The 21,764-nt window shown below is 31.6% G+C and overlaps 1 protein-coding gene across 2 annotated transcripts in view; it reads right to left on the bottom strand.

Annotated features, from left to right (window-relative positions):
* Positions 1 to 21,764, bottom strand: part of LOC148279753 (protein 5NUC-like) — a 48,643-nt gene that overhangs the window by 2,909 nt on the left and 23,970 nt on the right. For both annotated transcript variants that reach the window (XM_088229456.1, XM_088229457.1), the window contains exons 2-3: positions 2,809 to 3,076; positions 12 to 165 (exon numbers count right to left, since the gene is read on the bottom strand). In XM_088229456.1, the coding sequence (XP_088085582.1) occupies positions 12 to 165; positions 2,809 to 3,076 (422 nt within the window). The remainder of the gene's footprint in view (positions 1 to 11; positions 166 to 2,808; positions 3,077 to 21,764) is intronic.

Here is a 21,764-nt window from a genome sequence, read left to right as displayed (position 1 = left end):
AAAATAATTACCACTGCGTCAGGTTTGAGTATATTGATAAAGCTCGCAGCAATCTTCCACTTGTAAACAGCAAACCATATTGTACCAGTGTATGTATCTCCAGCATTCAAATATAGAACTGGTGGTCCCTCACCAGTTGCTGCTTGTTTACGTGCCTCTCGAACTCTAGCATAAAAAAAAATTAAGGTGATTTTATGAATTTCAAAGGTGGAGGGTAAATAAAAAAATCTGAAAAATAAACCTACAGTATATATTTATATATATGTATGTTGAGTACCAGCAGTGAAGAGTTTAATTTCTATCATACTTTTTTGGTGTTTTTTTTATTTTTATTTCCTTTGCAGCTTGACTATGTAATTGTTAACTTACATTTATTTTAATAAATGACAGATTAAACAGTTTTGCAGTTTTTTTGCAAAATTTAATTTACGAGAATTGGTAAAAATACCAAAAACCTTCGGTGCTATCTGCTAGTAGCTAGTAATGTGAATAACTAATATATGAGAGAATGTATAAAAAAAACAAAATAGTCATTTTAAAAGTAAATTCTTTCCAATAGTAAGTTTTTAGAGCAACATTAAAAAAAAATGTTTTATGATTTTCCCAGATAGTTAAATTTTTGAGGCCATTTTCAACAGGTTGTAAATAACTATTAGAAAATGGGAGTCAAGTTGTGGTAGAGCAGAGTTCAAACCTTGGACCTCTAATCAGTGAGTCTGAGACGCCTACCACAACCCTGTTATTTGACTAACATTATTAGAATGTCTCCAGTCTTATTAAATATATATGATGAATATATCATTCGAAAGGCACTTAACGGCTGGACAAGTAAGTTCACAATTGGAGGAAGGAAGTTATCCAACCTGAGATATGCTGATGACACCACACTTATTGCATCGTCAGACATTGAAATGAAAGAATTAATTGACCGAATAGATGCTGCTAGTTCATACCTGGGGCTCTCAATGAATATGAGCAAACCTAAGCTTATGATCAATGACCGAGCTAATAAAGTAGCACCATTATCCTTATTGCGCAACTTAGAAAGAGTCAACAATTTCATCTATCTAGGTTGTCTCATTAGCGATGGTGGTGGGTGTGAAAGTTAAATACGGCGATGTATAGGTATTTCCAAAAGTGCTATGCGTCAGCTGGTGAAGATTTGGAAGAATCGCAGTATAACCATTAACATCAGAAGGAGACTGGTAAAGACCTTGGTTTGCTCAGTGTTCATGTACTATGTGGAGTGTTGGACACTGAGAGAATCTGAAAAGAAAAAATCTAAGCTTTCGAAATGTGGTGTTGGCGGCGAATGCTGCGGATTCTGTGGACAGCCAGACGTATAAATGCATCTATACTCCAGTAACTGGACATAGGAGAAAGACTAACATTCATGTGCGAGAAAAGAATCCTGCAGTTCTTTGGGCATATTTCCATGGGAAACTTTGATAGTTTGAATAAAACTATTCTCCTGGGAAGTGTCGAAGGGACAAGGTCGCGTGGACGTCAACCGACAAGATGGAGCGGCACAGTCACTGAATTATCAGAATCATCACTTACGAATGCGTATAGAAGAGCACAAGACCGTTCCAGATGGAGGGAGACTGTCCACAGACTAGCCATGCCTGGAGTCGGGCGTAATCACCATCCTCAGATATGAGGCACGGATTGAAGAGATTAGAATTGTAAATGACGTCACCTTTCCTCTTTTTACTAACCTAACTAAGTATAAATTGGATCTGAATATTGATTTGAATTGTCATTGTGCTCTAAGCATTTTTTTCATGAAAACAGTAATAATAACAATTTGACAAAAAAGAGAAATCCTAGACCTCTACAAACTGCTTTTTTTTAAATGAACATGTATTAAAAACAATCTCTAGTTAATAAATTATTAAGGCTGTATTCTGATAAAACGCATGGAAATTATAAGAAAAATTGTTGATCGCCATCAAATGTTCGATATTAATATTCAAATTTAGCTAAAAATATACAATAGAAATGAAATATTAACAACCCAAATATTATTCTTAAAAAAAGAAGAAACACATGATTCCAAAAAAATGGTTTGAGTATAGAATTATTTGAACTAAAATATTTTTACTGTTAATTGTTTAAATGATTATCTAAGGTACAATTATTTAACCACGAATTTAAGAAAAATACCATAAATTTTTTGTGCTTTAAAATGTTTTTTTTTTCTTTTTTGAAGCCAAATTTTCATTTTTTTCTTTTAAAATTTGTTCAATTGATTGTTTTTATAATTAAATATATTTTTTTAACTTAAATTCTTTGTCTTTATATGAGTAACAGTGTACCCAAGGTTAGTCCTGATTTTAAGAGGTAGGTAATCTCTCTTCGAAAAGTAATAATATTTTAAAACTTATCATGTATATTTTTTATCAGAAATACCTTAAAAAAAAATTATGGTGCGATTTTGAAAGAACGTTGTAAAATGGCAAAAGCTTATGATTTCTTTACTTTTTTTTTATCAGACTACAGCCCTAAATATGTGTTTTGTCTAGGATAAAGGGTAAAACAAATGATCGGGGTTTTTTCTGGGTTTTAAATAATGTCTTTCAAAGGAGAGCAGAAATAAATTATTGGTGTTTTTATGGCTTTTCTCTTCTGTTACATTGAAAACAACAGTAGGCATTGAAATAGAATGCAGTGACCTTGTCATAAACAATCACAAAACAAGACACTTTTTATTTTTGTGAAAAAATCAGTTGAATTCGCTATTATTGTTTTATACTCTCTTGCAAGGTTACATTTTAATCATTGTATACATATTTTTACTGTACATACACATGGGCAACTCGTGCGAATCCTCCGTAACATTTATTAGCTAACTTGTCTGCTTCGCTGCATATTGAAGACATCTGAGATGTTTGTTCGAAGCGAGCATGCATGTCATTGTTATGTAAAATAAGTATTTCCAAATCGGAATCTCCATCTCTTGCTGGTGTTACAATTGCCCCCATTGTGCTCCTCGGCATCATGCTCAGAGATAGACACACCAAGAAAAGTGTCATCAAACTTCTCTTATTGCACTCCATCTTCAATCTTGAATTACCTATAACAAAGTTAATTAAAAAAATTAATGTGATATTTTATTTTAATCTAAAACAAAAAACACACATAAGGTTTTTTAAAAATAAAAAAAATACAATGGGGCTGTGATCTAACGAGGAAGGGTGATTGGTGAATTGGCTTCCCGGAAATCAAAAATCTATCACAGCATTATCATCGGTTGATTCGGAAGAACTTGTGACGTAATTGTGTAGTTTTGCCGATTTCACGTTTAGGCAAGGAACTTAAATATAAAGTTGAAAATTATTTTTTAGTTAATTTTTATAATACACAATTTTTAATTCACCATCATCATTTCCCTATCTGCACCCAATAGTGTATAGGGTACTGTGTTAGTACCTAGTCTAATTGCAACATTAATATGATAAGGTTATACAGGAACAATTAAATTCTGCAGTATAGAATGGCCTTTAAAACCAATATTCCATGTCTTCCCTTCCAGCAATAGAACCTACAACCTCAAACATGGTAGGGGAAATACCCAACCACTACACTGTGAGGCAGACTTATCTCCACTTGATATCCCATTTCAGGGTGTTTACTTGAGACCTGAGAGTAGCCATAGAGTCTAAAATCACATCGAGACCTGTCTTCATGAACACGGAATAACTTTAGTCTAAACTGTGCTGTGGTCCCATGGTAGCATTGTGGACTCACAGGCCAAAGGTACAAGGTTCAAATCCCACTCTACTACCACTCGATTTCCATTTTTCCAGCACAGGTTATTTACGACTTTTAAGAAATGGTCTGAAAATTTAAATATTTGAGTAAATAATGAGAACTCTACAATCAAATAAAAACAACACCACTTTTTTTTTTACAACATACCATGCAGCATACTGATAACATAAAATAAAATAGGAAAGAATTCATTAGTTAAGTAAACCCTGAGAAAGAACCTTTTTTAGCTTCGAAACCGGTCGGTGGAAAAAGAAAATAGTGGTTAAAAACAAAGTTCTTTAATTTATTTTACTGTAATTATTAAGTTATTACACTAATATTAAGTTAGTGCTTCAAATATAAAATTTATAAATAAGAACTCTCTTTAAAAAAAAACAAAACAATGTTATCAATTAAAAATACTCTGTAAACTTCCACTGGCTTTTTCAGATTCAATTTATTTATTTACACATTACATAATTAAGATGTAATATTACATCTTAATTTATGCATACGTAAATTTTTAAAAATCAATAAAAATAATACACAGGTACATATAATATCTTAAGAATACGTCATGTCTTGAAAAAACGCCCCTTAATTGCTCTTTTGAATTTGAACTTTCATAAAAAGTTATTACTTAATTATTCATACAATGAGGAAGTTCAGTGGTTTTTTTAAATTTTGTATTTGTTAATAGACTGTTAAACTATGTCAATTTTTTTTTTTAAAATTTTTATATATCGTACTATCGGCGCTACGATTTTTCAAAGTTTTGTATTTCTGAAATAACTCCGCGTGTAACGTCAGAGGTTCGTTTCCGCTTATTCTCATTCAGTTCTTCCCATTGGTCCAGAAGCGACCAGCAGACCGGAAATCTTCCATAGCTCTCAGATCATAGGTTGATTCACATGAACCAGTGACGTCATTTAAAGTAGTGCGTTTTTATCAAAATAGTTTTTATTATTTTTTCTGTACATTTTCAAGAAACTTTGCCATAGAATTTAATGCTCTAATTTTTACCCCGCGTAAGAAAACATTTTTTGTATCCAATTTCCCGTAAGGCTGAAGTTCCTCATTAAAGTACATTAGTTTAATGAAATGATCATTTTAAAAAGTTAAATTAAAAATTATTTTGGACAAATAAAACATCGATTTTGAACCACTTGAATGTATTATTAGGGATATTATGTTAAATAAATATCATGCTTAAGTTGCTCCAAAAACTATCACGAAAACCAAAATAAATCATTGTACCGAATCAATAAAAAATATATCCCAAAGGGTTAACTAAATATTTCTCTCTGACTTCTGCTTTCTGCCATAAAGCTGGTTATTAGTTATGCGTTTATGCTCACTTAATTATACAGGGTGTTCACTAAACCCTGTCACATCCGAAACCACGATGATCAGTATGAACAAGAAGACATATTGGCACATTAAAATACATTTTTAGAACGACTAAAATCCTAAAAAATAAAATATAGAAAAAAAATCAAACAGTTGCTTTCTTCTGCAGGGGAGAAACGAGGATGGGGGAGTCTGATACACCGTCCACCGCACGTCCGTGCCCCCCTCGCTTCTCCGTTTTTTTAAATATTTTATTTTAAAAAATTTTCTTCATCTAAATTTTTTTAAATGTGCTAATATGTCTTCTTGCCTATACTAATCATGGTGAAATCGGATGTGACAGGGTTTAAAGAACACCTGTATGTTTGACATTTTACCTAAACTTGATGGGGTTTTAAAGTTTACGATTCCTACATTTTTAGCCATGTAACTCCTAAAATGATCACTAGATGGCATTAATGTCACATATATCCATATTATAATTTGATACGGAAAAAAATGACATAGCAACTTCATGACTAAAAAACTTACGAAGATTTTATAAGAACAACTTGAGCAAAATTGTTTGTAATCGTTGGCTATGTAATTTACCTACTAACTAGTTTTTTTCAGAATTTTTGTCGGACAAATTAACCTTGGTTCCATTGGTTTTAGTTGGAAACTCAGAAATAAATATCCGTACCTACGTAGGCATTTAAAACTAAAACATTTAAGTTTGTAAGTGAAAAATCTTAGTGGAAGTTCATTGTAATTTATTTCTATAATAAAAGACGAGTGATACTTTAATCCACAAATTTGGAATATCCAGTGACCGGTTTCATCGCTTTCGCGACATCTTCGAGACTGGTATCTTTGTTAAGGAGTTCAGTGTATTTATACAAGACAGACGTAATAGAAAATAAACATTCCTTTGATTGAAAAAATATCGTAAAACTAATTCATATTGCACCTAAAGGCCATAAACTTAACAAACTAGAAATTCTTGAAATAATTAGATTAAAAAATAAACCCGACGTAGAATTACTTAATGAACAGATAACACACGTGCATTCTCCATTACTATATACCCATTGAATATATTTTACTAATGACTTTTTACCCTTTGTTTTTCAAAAATCATAACTGACAAAAATCACACCCACGAAGGATGGGATACTAAAAAATATAAATACAATACTTAAACTCATTAAAATAGCATTATTTCAACTCATTAGTTAACCCGAAAAAAATATTGTTAGTGATCCTTAACCCTTACGCTGCTACGCAGTTTTTCAAGAATCTAATCAGAAATCTTATTATTAATACATTTTAAAAATATTTTATCGAATACGTTGTTTTCCAAACACACTACTGTTTTAAAAATTAATAGCAATTCCAAGAAAAATCTTTCATCTCATAAATATCTAATTCAAGCCCAGTGGAGTGAGCAAGATAGACAACTCGTGCCGCCCGCAACACATTCTCGTACAGCGGTTGTAAACCCTTTCTTAATCGAAAATAAAAACAAACAAAAATGATCTCGCACAGCAATCTCAAGGCGCATTGTTTTAATAGTTATTATTTAAACGACAGTATTATGATGGTTTTTTTGTTGATTGCGGGGCAAAGTGCCCTTATTATCAAACCTACCACTTCCATCAATGCATGCTAAACAAAATTTGAATAAAATATATCTTGGATGATTCATATGAACAAGTGACGTCGTTCAAAGTAGTTCGTTTTTATTAAAATATTTTATATTATTTTTTATTAATTTCCAAGAAACTTTGCTGTACAATTTAATGTTCTAATTTTTACCGCGCGTAAGAAAACATTTTTTGTATTAAATTTTCCGTAGGGCTGAAATAGGTACGAAACTGAATAATAGCCCGTCGAATAAGTAATTTTCATGTTTTGAAAATGTTTTATACCACTGACGATTAAGTGCAACATTTACCCTTTTGGGGATTATGACGTCAGCATCAGTCTAGTTAGAACTTTATGATAGGGATTAGCAACAACGATATATCGTTGTTTAGCAGTCTAAGGGTTAAGATAAAAATAATTTTATTTTACTTTCATACAATTTTAAATTTTCTATCCTTACCTCTGTCTCGTATAAATACACTGAACTCCTTAATTAACGATAACAGTCTCGAAGATGTCGCGAAAGCGATGAAACTGGTCACTGGATATTCAAAATTTGTGGGTTAAAGTATCACTCGTCTTTTATTTATATTAAATTTAAATGTTTACCTGACGATTGATTGATAAGTATCAAAGATTGCTAAACGAGTTTTCATGAGAGCGTTTGTTGTTGAATGTGAAGACTTTGAAACGCATTTCGCGGTATTTGTTAATTATTTGGTTCGTAAATTTTTGTGCCTTTATTTAAATTTTGAATAAAAATAAACAGAAACATTGGGGGGATCTAAAGGGCTGGGACAACGCGACGTGTTGGCCAGATATTATGTACGTACATGGTGTTTCCATGAAAATGCTACATTAATTTGAAAAAAAATGCGTCTTTTTCATTAAAACTTCTTGCACACCTAAATGTAACTAATATTTCTTACTAGTTAAACTAAAATCATAACACTTTCCCGCCGATCAAATACATTTATAAATGTAACGGTCAATGTATGTTCTCTGAGCGTGTAAGTATAAAATGTTGAATTTCGTCAAAACATATATTTATATGTAAGTGCAATTCCTTTTTGTTTATTAATCTGTTCTAATAAAGTATTTCCAGTGGCTTACATATTGCTAAAACGTATTCCCATAATATTAGGTTTTTATTAGAAAAATAACATAAAAAATAACCATAAAAACAATGTAACCTGAGTTACCAAAATGTAAAATATTTCATTTACTTATTTGATTAAATTCTATTAATCTGAACTTAATCAATCTTTATTTATTGCATTCGTATTTCTATGGTATTTTTTTAAAAATAATTCCATACAAATATCTCAAATCGTAAGCTATTAAGGGGGAGTGGCCTGAAAAATGCTAAAAAGTGATATTTTTATGGGATATTTAATGTAGGTACTTGTAGTAGCCTTTATCAAAATATGAATTTTCTTCTAGGGCTCAATATCTTTTGTTTTTTTATTTTTATCTTGTAAGTTAGTGAAAAAAATTCTCAAAGATCACGAAATCACTGAAAACAGTCAACGTTTAAATAAGTATTTAACGATAATGATTATGATAAAATTATAAATAAACTTATCAATGAAACTTCTTAAGTAGGCATCTTCAAGACTGGTTTACAACGTTTACAGTGTTTATACTATTCTTAACATATTTTGGAGATAAGATTAAATTATTATTTTAACAGGGGACAGAAAACATAAATATTTACAACTAGTTTGCTAAACAGTTCATTTTTGGGAGTTTTCGGACCGAAATTGGGATTAAGCTTTTATTATTTAAATGTGGGAAAAGAACAGAAAAGAACACATGGCGAAATACAACAGAGTGGGAAATACACACTTTAACAGATAAAGTTAGCACAATACTTGATTTTTTGACAGGGAAGTTTACATACCTATAGATGGATGATGAAATATTTTAAGATCCATACTTAGATAATACATTTGTTTATGGAATAGAGTTATTCATTTTGATAGTTCATTTTATGTTAATTTTATTATTTTAGTAGTAAATAATTGAATCAAACGGAGCGTATTTATATATAAAATTAATGGTTTAAGTAAAGGAGAGTTCGATAATTCCAATTGCTGGTTAATTATTACTGTATTGAGTTTAATTTTATTAATTTCTAATGATTCTAATTTATTTAATTTTTTCCTTTTGTTTTCAAAATGTAGTAATTTAATATTGTTTTCGCTGTCAAAAGTGTGGTAAAGCGTTAAAAATTAAATAATTAAATAATTACTATAAAAAATTAAAATAAGATTTGTCATGTTTTAATCTATAGGAGGCAATATGTTTATTTAGTTAATTTATAATTTCATTATAATCATTAACTATGGAGTAAATCAAGAAATATCAACGAAAAACATCAAGTATTTAACGTATTTGTAAATATGGTACGGCCTTATTTTAAGGTTTATCGTTATTTTTAAAATATTTTTTCATAATTTTTTTTTATTTATTGTATATACGGCCTAAGCCAATTACAACAGTTACCTACATGAAGAAACATAAATACAAGAAACTGATTAAAAAGAACATAAAACTATGTGGCAAAGACAAACAACGGCAAAACAATAATGGTATACATTATATTCATAAAAACGAAAGACATAAGACTTCGAGCTAAACCATGCCAATCCAACTTCATCCCACACTGTTTGGTCGCGAAGAGATCTACGAAAAGTCGGAAGATATATCCCAAAGAATTCTAAGTCATGTGATGAATTGACTAATCTACACATTCTGGACATTGGGGCATAAAAACAAAAGTTGCTCTTAGAAGGTTTAATAAATATCAGATTCTGACTTCTGGTGACATGGTTTGGAACATGAAAAGAAATTGATTGCAACAGAGATAGGACATCACTTATAGCATTAAGTATTTTGAAAATGCATATAAGGCTCAGTTCTAGGTCTCTCCAATAAAGACATATTGAGAGCTTGCTCTATTTCAAAATAGATAATAGAATCCTGTAGAATGGAGACTGAAGACCAAATTAAAGAAGCGTATTCTAGATGGGGTCGAACTAGTGAGCAAGAAAGAGTTTTGATGGTATTAATGTTTTTAAAGTCCGTCGTCATTCTATTGATAAAACCGAGAAGTTTGAGAGATTTGTTTACAATATTATCAATGTGTTCACGATAGGAGAGTTAACTATCTAAAGTAATGCTAAGATCCTTTATTGACGAAACCATTAAAAGAGAATTATTTTTTAATTTGTAGTTGAATTGTATAGTTTTTTTTTGTTGCGAGAAAGATATTATTTTACATTTGTCGATGTTAAGTTGAAGACAATTGATGTCGCACCATTCATTAAAACAATTAAAATCGTTAACAAATCGTTAACAAATAGATATTTACTATTGACGTGTCGCTATGTTATTTCGTTTTTTAAAAAAATATTTACTATGGGAACTAGAACCATCGAAACCCGTAAAAAGCACAGTTTTATCTGCGGTCTTCGGGCGCACGGCGTACGATTTACAAATAGAACTATTTTTGAAAAACGCAAAACATACCGACACAGAAAATAAAAAATAACTAAATCGGTTCAGTTTTGAAGTGCGGAAAACGGTACAGCGAAACGTCCATTTTGTCTATTTTAACAAAAAGTCTGACATGCACTTGTCTTTTTCGCACAGTATCGGGGAAGCATCTGCAAGACAGTGACAGGAAAACAATGTTCGAACACCTATTTATCAAAATTCTCTGTCCTCATAATTTATGTCAACCGAAACTAAAAATAACAATGTATACGTACATATCTAATTTGGACTAAATACAATAATTGATATCAAACTTTCGATTGTTTTCATTTCATCTACTAAGCGAGAACTCAAATTTAGCAATAGCATAGCATTTCCGGGTTCAGCTCGTTAGTACATAAATGCAATTTCAGTGGATGGTTTAAATGTATTATGAAACATACAATTTTGTTGCCCTTTGAAATTTCCCGAGAAATATATTTATTAGAGGTGCGCAATAAAAGAGACACATCGGTTTTTTGTCTATATAGGGTGACAATTGTCTGCAATCGCCCAACAATGTTTTAAAACGCCGATGTTTGATAATGCACTATGTTGCTTCCATATGTTCTTAGATGTTCAACGCAACATTTTTGCGATTCTTTGAACGATTATCCGTCTCGCTTCAAACGTGCACATTTTTCATCCCTTTGCCGTAATTGGGCACTGTTGGGCACCAAAAGGGCACAAATGATTACACATATAAACAACATTTAAGTAAATACTTAATATTTTAGGTAAATGCACAGCCAATTTTCTATCATAAAAAACATGTCATATCTATATTTTGTCGTTTGATGTGCATATTAAGTATTTTTATTAATTTTAATTATTATGTATTAGTGTTTTGGATAGTTAGAACAAAATGATAAACCTTCCTCGAAATGTCAAAAATTAATAAAATTAAGCGGGAATTTCAAACTCATTATAAAACGAAATAATACAGACTAAAATGGATACAAAGTCGTTGGAACAATAGGCTTCTTTCCACCCTCCGGCGACTACACGTGGACCGGACCATCTTCTAGGAATTTAGCAAAAACATGTGTTTGCACTTGTGCGATACTGCGACAGTGACTAGTGACTACCGAACATCTACGAAAACTACCCTTCGGATATTTTTATCTGTTATGCTATCCATATTTTTGAAGTGCTTTATCTGTTAAGTTTTTTATTGTTTACTTTTTAATCGAACTCTTTACAAATTTACTATTATGCAAAATGTTTGTTTTTGTAAATTTATTGATAATTTTAAGTTGCCAGAATTTCACTCGTCCATGCACTTTGTAGCTGCAAGACGATTAGTAATCTAGCTTCAATAGGTAAATGTTATCAACTATCAAATATCAAAATTTAGTAAATGAGGTCTAGAATTCCAACCGTCCATGCGCTCAGTAGCTGCAAGACTTGTTGTTATCTAACTTCTATTTTTATAAATTTGTTTTTTATTTCATTTTTTAAAATATCACTAAAACTCGAAACTCCATTGTCAAATAAAAAAATAGAAATGTAAATAGGGGCTACATTTCTTATTGTCCATGCGCTCTGTGGCTGCAAGACGTTCTGGGATATTTATTTATCGTACAGCGCCCTTGAGGCGATTTTCCCAAAAACGGCGCTTTATAAATTATCAAAATATAAATAAATAAATAAATAAATAGGTGCATCGTCGCCTCTCATTCATCTGCGTTCCCGGGGACTAGGTACATATTATATAGAAACTAAACTTTTGAACTGATCTCCTCAATGTGTGTGTTTGGTAATAACGAACACCTAGTAATTTTCCTTTTAATGTTTAAGGGTGCCAACAACACTCAATTCAAACATTCAATTCAACAAAAAAACTTGAAATATTTATTTCTATTCTCTTTAAAGTCTGCTCCGGAAATGACGACAAAAATAATAGGTACACATATTTTTTTACTTCTTGCTGTGAAACAATGGTAAAACTGTATCACATCCGCTGTGTAATTTTTTTGTGTTTTAAAAAAAAATATAGGCGGTTATTATTTTTTAAAAGGTACCTACTAAGCAGATTAGATACACGATTCATCTACCTAAAGTCATTCGCGCCATTATAAATGTGATTATGTTGAATCATGTCAAAAGTGGTAATTTTAGGAAAATATGTGGGTCCAACCATCACAATAAAGTTGGGAAAACCCGTAAGAACAAATATGGTGTAATTTTAATGTTTTTAATGCGAAGTCTACTATTTTTTTATATGTATGACATCTGACTGACATTATGTTTGTACAACGAATGAGGAAGTTCAGTAGTTTAAAAAAAAATGTTTATAGACTATTAAACAAAGCCAAAAATATATTTATAATTTTTTTATGTACCGTATTATCAGCGCTAAGATTTTTTAAATTTATTTCTAAAATTGTTCCGCGTGTGACATCTCCAGGTCTCTTTCTCTTCTTTTCGGTCAGTTGTGCCGATTGGTTCGTTGACCTACCGTACATCGGAAATCTTTCACAACTCTCTTAACATTGGTTGATTCATATAAACTAGTGACGACGTTCAAAGTGGTTCGTTTTTATTAAAATCGTTTTTTTAAAATATTTTTATACATTTACGTACATGATTGAAATTGTACTGTGAATTAAAATAAGCCGGTTTATATTGCAGTTTGATGAAATACATATTCTTCTTATACATGTATGTCCTCGATAGACCGAATAACTACTGGACCGATTTACGTGCGGTTTTCAGCGAAGTGTAGATCTTTGCCACGAGCATATTTATAGCTCTTAAAATCTTCGATCTGTTAAGTTAAAAAAATAAAATAGGAATGCATTTTTTTTTATTTATCGTTAACCAGGGCTGCATTCGACGAGAATGCATAAACAAAAAAAATGGAAGGATGATGTTTTTTGTGCATAAAAAAAGTTTGTTTTTGAATGTTTGTAAACAACATTTGCTTTTTATAAATCCCAATCAGATTATTTCCTTAAATTCCTTATAATTTCTACTTATTTAATATGACGCATGAAAGTAATTATGGTCTTATGTCAAAAGTACCATCTCAAAGAAAAATAGTCCTTAAGAAAAAATGATTGATATACTGTTTTCCAAATCAAGAATCTTTGAATAATTTGTGTAATCTGCAACACCGCAGGCGCTGGGCGCGCTTTATTAAAATTTATATGTATATTAGGATAAAAATACAAACGGTGGAAATGATTTAAAACGAATGTTAATTATTTATTTGTTTTTCCGTAAATAAAGTTTATTATGGTAAAACATTATTATGGTTAGTCAAATATAATGGTAAGCTGCGCATAATCGCTTCTATACACGGTATACAAATATGATAACTATTTTTGAAAAACGTAAAACGTACCGATACAGGAAATTTCATTCTGAAACTCTGTTTTAATAAAATAACAAAATAGGTTCAGTTTTGAAGTGCGGACAACGAAACGTCGATTTTGTCTATTTTAGTTAGACATGTTAGGTGCAAAAAATACAAAATACAAAAAATACAAAAATTCTTTAGATTGGTAGATAGTGTTTAGCCATGACCCATGACCTTATGACCTATGATCTTTAGTGACATACATACTCGAATATACCCACACGTTGAGCCTGATACTTTTCATTTCACCCGATTTCTTTTCGAACAAGTATGTACATATTATGTACTCGTAAAACCTACATTGCAGTTTTTGCGATACTCATTCCAAGGTATCTACTTATTTTTTTAGCATCGCAAAAAATCGTTCATTCCAGTTTCTTGAATGATGAACCATCGCCGATAATTATCACCCGTTTTAAGGTCATACTGGTATACCTAGTATGTTTCCTAGAATCATCCGTGGAATTTAAATTTAAATTGTCTCATGCTGATATATTATTGTGAAAACAGATAGGTACGAAAAATAAATTATTATAAATTAAAAATATTTGGTACACTTTGTTGGATGAAAGCGCTAATTGCATATTTAATCAATTCGCTGAAATTATTGCAAAACTTTTTAAAAACCTTGAAATTCTTTTCGGAAGCCACCAGTAACTAACTATCGACGTGCTTAAAAACATGCTACGCATTTGACCGATCGCAATGAACAATAATGAACACGTTTAAGTTATCGCAATCGTAAGTCAACGCGTGTGTAATCACTAAGTCAAGGCTCGTGTCGGGTTTTTTTTTGTTTTTCTCGTGAAGAAATACAGTTCACTGGCGAAAAATTGGCGTTTAATATAAAAAATAATACAATATATTGCATTTGCAAAATAGTAAAACGTATCTAATACAATAAAGTGAAAATTAAATTATTATTACTATGGCGACTGCTTTTCTTGACATTTGACAACCGCCGGCGAAATGCAATAAATAGCATGATAAATAAATAAAAATAGAAGGTTTGTAAATAAATATTTACACCTGTAAAATTCAAATATGTGATTGCGCCGCAGGATTATGCGTTGTGAAATGTAAATATTTTGACATTTTAATGTTGTGTGTTCACGGATGTTGCATTGTGATCGCGAATACGATAAACAACCATGGTGAGAAATTGTTATCACGTCGCTTATTAGCACGTCGATAGTTATTTGTGATTGAGCTACAGGGCTAGTATTCTGAACGGAATTGCGCGCGAAGGGATCGCTCAGTCAGCGTGTATTTAGAACCTACGTAAATACGCGTTAAAAATGTGTTTTCTACATGCGCTTTTGCGTTCAGGGGTGGTATTCTGAACCACTCTCGTGGCACGAAAAAACAGCTATTCTCGTATATTTTGTACGTAAATACACGAGATAATACGGTCACGAGATCGTTTGGAATACCAGCCCAGAATCTGTATATCTGAAGAGACTTCCACGAATAGTACCAAGTGAAAATATCTATTCGGTATTCAATAACAAGGAAAAATGTGCTCAAAGGATTGATCGGGATATCCGCAGCAAAGACAGTCGTAAGTTCTCTAAATACTTATTTCCTAATAATTATTTCGTCTCTTATGAGATATATCCACTACACATCGACCCAATCACCCTAACATAATATTAATAGTAGTTCTTTAGCCTCGAAGCATTCAGTAATAAAATCAGCAAGCAGCATTATTTCATTAACTACTACTACCACTACCATCACGCCATTTACCCGTAGGGGTAGGCAGAGAGAATGGACCGCCACACACGTCTATCCTGGCATACAATCCTAGCCTCTTCCACATTCATACATCTTGTCATACATGCCCTTCGGTTCTGTCTGCTTTTGACATGACCAGACTTAAGATTTTGGTTTATCTGATCATGCCACGTCTTCCTTGGTCGTCCTCGTCTAACGTTGCCGTTCATTTTCGCCATATATACTTGTTTTACCATTCTTTCGTCGTCCATTCGTTCTACGAGACCAAACCATCTCAGAGACCCTTTCTTAATCTTATCAATTATACTCGTATTCTTATAAACAGTTTTCTATGCCAACAATACTATGTCATCGACTTTTAAAAAATATTTTTAATCGCATTCAGCTGCATAATATTATTACGTCGGTGGTGGATAATTTTACTAAGAGGAAATGGTAGAGGATATTACGCTAATCATGATGTACATTTTACAGTGCGGTGTTATAAAACTTATTTACCATTGATTTCCAATCCGTCACTGAGAATCGTGGACCGCTAAAAACATTCGTGTCAGTAAAAGAATCTCCGGTGTTATTTTAAGCTTATTGTCTCTGCGGAGGTGGGCATAGAAAAATGTGGACATCTGCCAAGTTGTGCTGTCTAGGTGAAGGGAAGTGACATGTCACCACGTCACCAGCCATCAGTCCTGCATCAGCCACCGGTCAGACGCCGGGATGTCTCGCGTGGAGCTTGTGTTGAGACTGCTTATTCCTTAGACCACGTGGCAATGAAAAATGCTGCCGAGATACGTGTGGTCATTATAAGTGAAGAATTTATTTATGCTTAATTTAGTTAGTTCTTTAGATCTTCAGAACTAATATGAACATTGAGTTAAGGTCAAATTGATCATTATTTGATGTGGGTGTGATTCATCCGGCTGAATTATTTCACTTACTGGGTAACGCCAGAAAATACTTTTCAATTTTTATGCAATAAAGGTTTTAGCTTATTTATTTCACTAAGGTCAACAGATGGAAGATTTAAAAAATGGATGTTTGAACGCAGCCAGAATGCCGAATGTTACACAGTGTGTAAAGTGGCACATTTAAACCAATCAATGACAAGTCATAAGTCCTGTAAATACCTAAAGTTCAACATTCCCTAATAATTGCTTCGTGAATTGGGATACATTTGAAAAAAAAAGAAAACATTTGCGTTCTTATGGTTTTATGATAATATTTAAATTTTGGGGGTCATTTTCAACGAGTTGTAAATAAGTCGCTATTAGAAAATGGAAATCAAGTTGTGGTAGAGCGGGATGCGAACCTCGGACCACAACCTGGTTCAAATCTATTTTTTATTTCTATACAAGGAAAAACAACAATAATTTTACAATTAAATAAGCATAAAAAGTAATCCACAAATAAAAGAGAAAAGAAAAGAAGAGCACCCTTCGGGGGTGAGGAGATAGAGACGAAGCGAGGAATGGGGATTTTTACAATGGAAAACTATTGACCAATTCGGAATTTACTTTTATTCAATTTCATAAACGCAGCCGTACACATTGAAAGCATCCACCACATACCCGAATCCGTTTAAAATACTAAATGGCTTTCTTCGGATTCACTCATACAAGCAAGAAATTATTTTGTAACGAATTTATTACATTTCATTTTTTGCTAACCAAATTCATTAAGGAAAAGCGCGAACAAATATTTACATTTACAACTTTTCATGTCCCTTTCACTGTCGCGTCGTTCTAACCCCCCCTCCCTCTACATGGTCATTATAGTGCAGGCAATTAGTAAAATAAACCAAAGTAGGGAAGAGTAGGGAAGAAAATGCCGAACCCTCCTCTAGTGGAACGGAAGGCCTTTGACTACTGCCAACAGACCGGCTTCTCCTGAAGAGTTTTAAGTGGTTTCCTCCCCACGTGAGCAAATGCTGAGAAGTTCCCGATTAGTCCACATAAGTATATCCCCCCTGATCCTAACAGTTTAGATAAATTTAATGAAATTTAGTTGCAGAAAAATCCACCATTTTATATATAAACCTTGTGTAAATAATAAAGCAACTTCCATATAAAAAAAATAGAATTAAAAAAACCCCCCTTCATCGTTCTCAAGGTAGGAACAAGGGGAAGTATAAATAAACTAAATAAATCCTTCACCCATTTCAAAATTTCAAACCTCTTTATGTCGACAGTGATAGGAAACGTTAGTTACTACTCTCTGGAGCGCCAGAACGCCCCTAGGGGCCCCAGGTGACACTCAAGGCCAGTCACCGGCAGCGCACCTAAAAGCAGCAAGCTTACCCAAAGACTACTGGTTGCAAACCAACTTTTGCCACCAGTCATACCTACTCAAACTGTAATTATTGAAGAATTTTACTTCATCAAGCGAAAGCAATAAAGGAGACGTATATTCCGTGCTCCGGATTCCTCAGCAAAAGATGTCCACTGACAGGGGCACCCGCAATCAAAACCTCAGCCTGTTAATCCTGTTTAGTAAAGGATTAATTACCCCCACCTTCCCTTAGATCGGGACAAAGACGGCACAGTAGGTATTAAATTTAATTATCGACTAACAAATTATAATTCTTTCATCATATCGGTATTTTTTGGAAAAAGCGATTATTTCCGTCGCCAAGAATGATCACGAACTTTTTTTTTTTATGAAGCAATGTATTTTCGTAAATGGTACATGTTTTTTAATTCTATTACAAATCTACTTTTATACATCGAGTAAATGTTATAACTGTAACTCTCCAAAAAGGAGACTGATCTTGTGCTTGGAGAGTGACTTACAGTGTTATAGTTATTTATTTATTAGATTTAATATAATTTTGAATATAAAAAGAAAAACAGAAAATAATAACACATTAATGTTAATTAAAATGAAATGCAGTTACACGGGTTAATTTAAAAAAAAAATACTTTGAATTTATTTATTGATATATTAGTTTTAAAAGTTTTTAGTTGATTGGGAGATTATTGTAATTTTTGATACCTTTGAAGACAAAGCTACGAGTATTTTGACAATATGACAACAATACCGTATTGTGACAAATATTGTACAATTAAGTAATAAGCTGTTTTTAAATTATCGATTTATAAAATATTCTTTAATATAATAAATATGTACATAGATTTTCTAACACGCTTAACTAATTCGCTTGTATTATGGTCTTTCCATTTAAAGTTTTGGTCTATGTATACACTGAGATATTTAATTTCATTTGTTGAATCCAGTACTAAACATGTTAGATGGTAGTTAATTGCTTTGGTGAATCAATATTTTTATTACTGAATCTATATTTGTTTTGTTAATAAAAAAAAGGTTCGTTTTTGTCTTTTCTTTATTTAAAGATAGTATATTTTTGTCAAACCATAATTTCAATTTATTCATAACGTCATTAGCTACTAAATTTACTGAGTTCCAGTTAACCCCTTCAACTAAAACAGCCGTATCATCGGCATATGATATTATTTTTTAATTTAAATTTTGACAAATTATGTAATTGACATAGAGAATAAATAGAAGCGGACCCATTACAGCTTGATTACAAAAGAATATTGATTTTCAATGAAAATAAAATCTGTTACCATTTTTGAGAAAAAGTCGCAGTCGCTAGTCGCATTTACCTTGAATTAGTTACATAAACTACCCTTGTCTTTCTCAACTTAACCATAATAAAATCCCTAGCGGATTGAATCAAATTCATTTCTAAAAACATTTGATCAAGAATAGGCATGGAGGAAACGAAATAATGTTTTCCACTAACTAATTTTACTTACAACTTATAATGCATCTTGAATATCATTTTACATAACCTGGTTAGAAACTTTGAAAGCTATAACTGTTGTGAGTCAAAACTGTAATGATTTTTCTAATTAAATATTACCATCTTTATGGTAATTTTCTACAGAAATGCCACTGCATTGCATTAATCATAGGTCTAGTAGGACCTCAAAGTAATTACTCTAAGAATTGGTATCATAGCTATGTGGCATTAAATATCTAAAATTGTATTGAAATAAAGCTCTCCTTGTTATAAAGTGTCAGAGTTCTTTGACCAGAAATAGCTGCCAAACACGTTTGTGAAAATTGTACGAAAATTTCACTTTTACACACTATATGTGCGTATACTACATACTATATTTTAAATCGGGTTGTTTGTCGAAAGAGATAGGCTCCTACGCCTACCTGTATAATAAGGATATCCGACATACCTGAAATAAATCATTTTAACATGGTTTTATGGCAAGACAAGCCATTAAAATTTAAAAAAACAAAAAAAGAACATGGTTTTAATTTTATGTAAATACTGCCATTATGTTTCCGACGAGAATGCAAATTTAAGAGGGGTATAATAAAATTGAAAAGATCACTATAATGGTTTGGTGAAAGTGAATGTTAACGTAGGACTTTATGTTTAGATAAACCAAAATATTATGTTTACTCATTTCAAAATCACACACAACCGTAGGGCATGTTTTCAAAATTTATTTATTTATTCTTATTTTTCTCTTACAAGCTATAATTAATAATAAAAATAATGTGACCTCACTGGGTTTACCCGTGCCAAGGACACTTAACAATATACTTTTTTGAAATATTTTTACATTTGAGAATAAACAAAGAAGTCTAACTTGATAATTAACAAAATATTCAGACAGTTTTAAACACTACGTATTTATGTTTATAATTAATTTATGTACATCATATTATTTATATTACAAAACGCACAATGAAAATAACAAAAACCTAACATAAGCTATTCACTTGTGGAGCAGTTGATTCAATATTAGTTTGGGCGAATGAGACAATCCATTTTACTTCTACCTAGCTCCACTATCCATTTTTTTAAAGCCTTTTTAAACATTTTCTCGTTACTAATTGCTTTAATAGATAGTGGAAGTAGGTTATAGATTTTAATTGAATAATACTCAAAATCCCTTTGTCCGAAAGTGGTATTAGTTTGTATTTGTTTAAGTTGTCTTTATGTCGGGGATCTAGTGATTATATTATTTGTATGTGATGTATTGTAGGGTTTTGTCTTTCATATAATACGAGAAATGAAGAAGCTTAAAATGTACTCGTATGTCAAGTTAGATGCATGCGGCGTTCGATCATCTCTGCCTCTACCTACCGGTATTATTGGTAAGACTGTAACGTTTAATTGAAATGTTTTGCTTCAGCGCTCCTTTTTTATTCAGCGCTCCTTTTTTATTTAAAAATCAAATCAAATCTGCGAAATTTTATTGAAATGAAAATTTCTAATATTAGCTAAGTACATGGTACATAAATATGCCCGTGGCTGACGCATCGTTTAACCAAATATTGATTTTGTGTAATGATGTCAATTACGTACAAAATATCAGAAAACAGTAAACCATTTGAATGCATTTGCTCTTTAAATGGCCCTTTTGTTCGTTCACTGAGAAGGTGGAACTTTATCAAATCAATCAAGGAAATGACTCATTACTCATTACTAATATGTAAATTAAGATTAAATATTCCAGAGAATATTCCATTTTCTGTTTTGTGCACGATACCGTCTAGTAATGACTGCCTACATATTTTATAAAAATAACTTATAATTATTTTCGCCTTTTTACAGATTTAAACTGAATTGTTATTTACGTGAATAATTTAATATCGTAGGTCGGCGTGCATCACCAATCTACAATTTTATAAAAATAATATTTTCATATAGGGGAATTTTTAACTTATTGGATGTTCCCTTATCATACGACTATGCGTACGTAGGACCAATAGTAGGTGAGCTTTCTGAAGAAGAACAATACCGCAGATCGGAGTAAATAACGAGTTCGCTGGCGTATTTATTTATTTATTTATTAATGAAATCATACAGTCTTTATATAAAAAAACAAGGTACAAAAGAACAATTTTAAAAAGTAAGACCAATTACAGATTTCACACTAATGAATGCAGGAGGAGAGGGGAAAAATAATTTAATTCTAAAAAAGTAAAAATAAAAATATTACATAAAAATATTTTTTAATACACCTATGCATTCCTGAGCCCTTTAAATATAAATACATATTTTTGTTAACGTCCAACTACGCTTAGCGGCGCAATTGCGAAGGTCTTCATAATAATAATTACATGGCAGCAGTGATATGAATATATTTAAAAAATATCATTAATCAAAGTTCATTGAAAAATCATGTTCCCCAAAATGAACAGTGAAAATGAATAAAAATGCCGAAATTATAAGGAATTTAAGGAAATAATCTGATTGGGTTCCACCAAAAACGAATATTGACCTACGATATAATTATTATTTTTGGTAAACGTTTTAAAATACGTTGCTTGATTAAAATCAACAATAGTTAAATCTGTGGCCTTCTATAATATGTTTTTCTGTAAAATAGAACATTTCTTTTTC

This window comes from Micrasema longulum, unplaced genomic scaffold (genome assembly GCF_059751315.1).
Source record: "Micrasema longulum isolate JH-2025_06_02 unplaced genomic scaffold, ASM5975131v1 h1tg000677l, whole genome shotgun sequence".
Classification (NCBI taxonomy): Eukaryota; Metazoa; Arthropoda; class Insecta; order Trichoptera; family Brachycentridae; genus Micrasema; species Micrasema longulum.
This window is presented reverse-complemented; position numbering and strand designations above follow the sequence as displayed.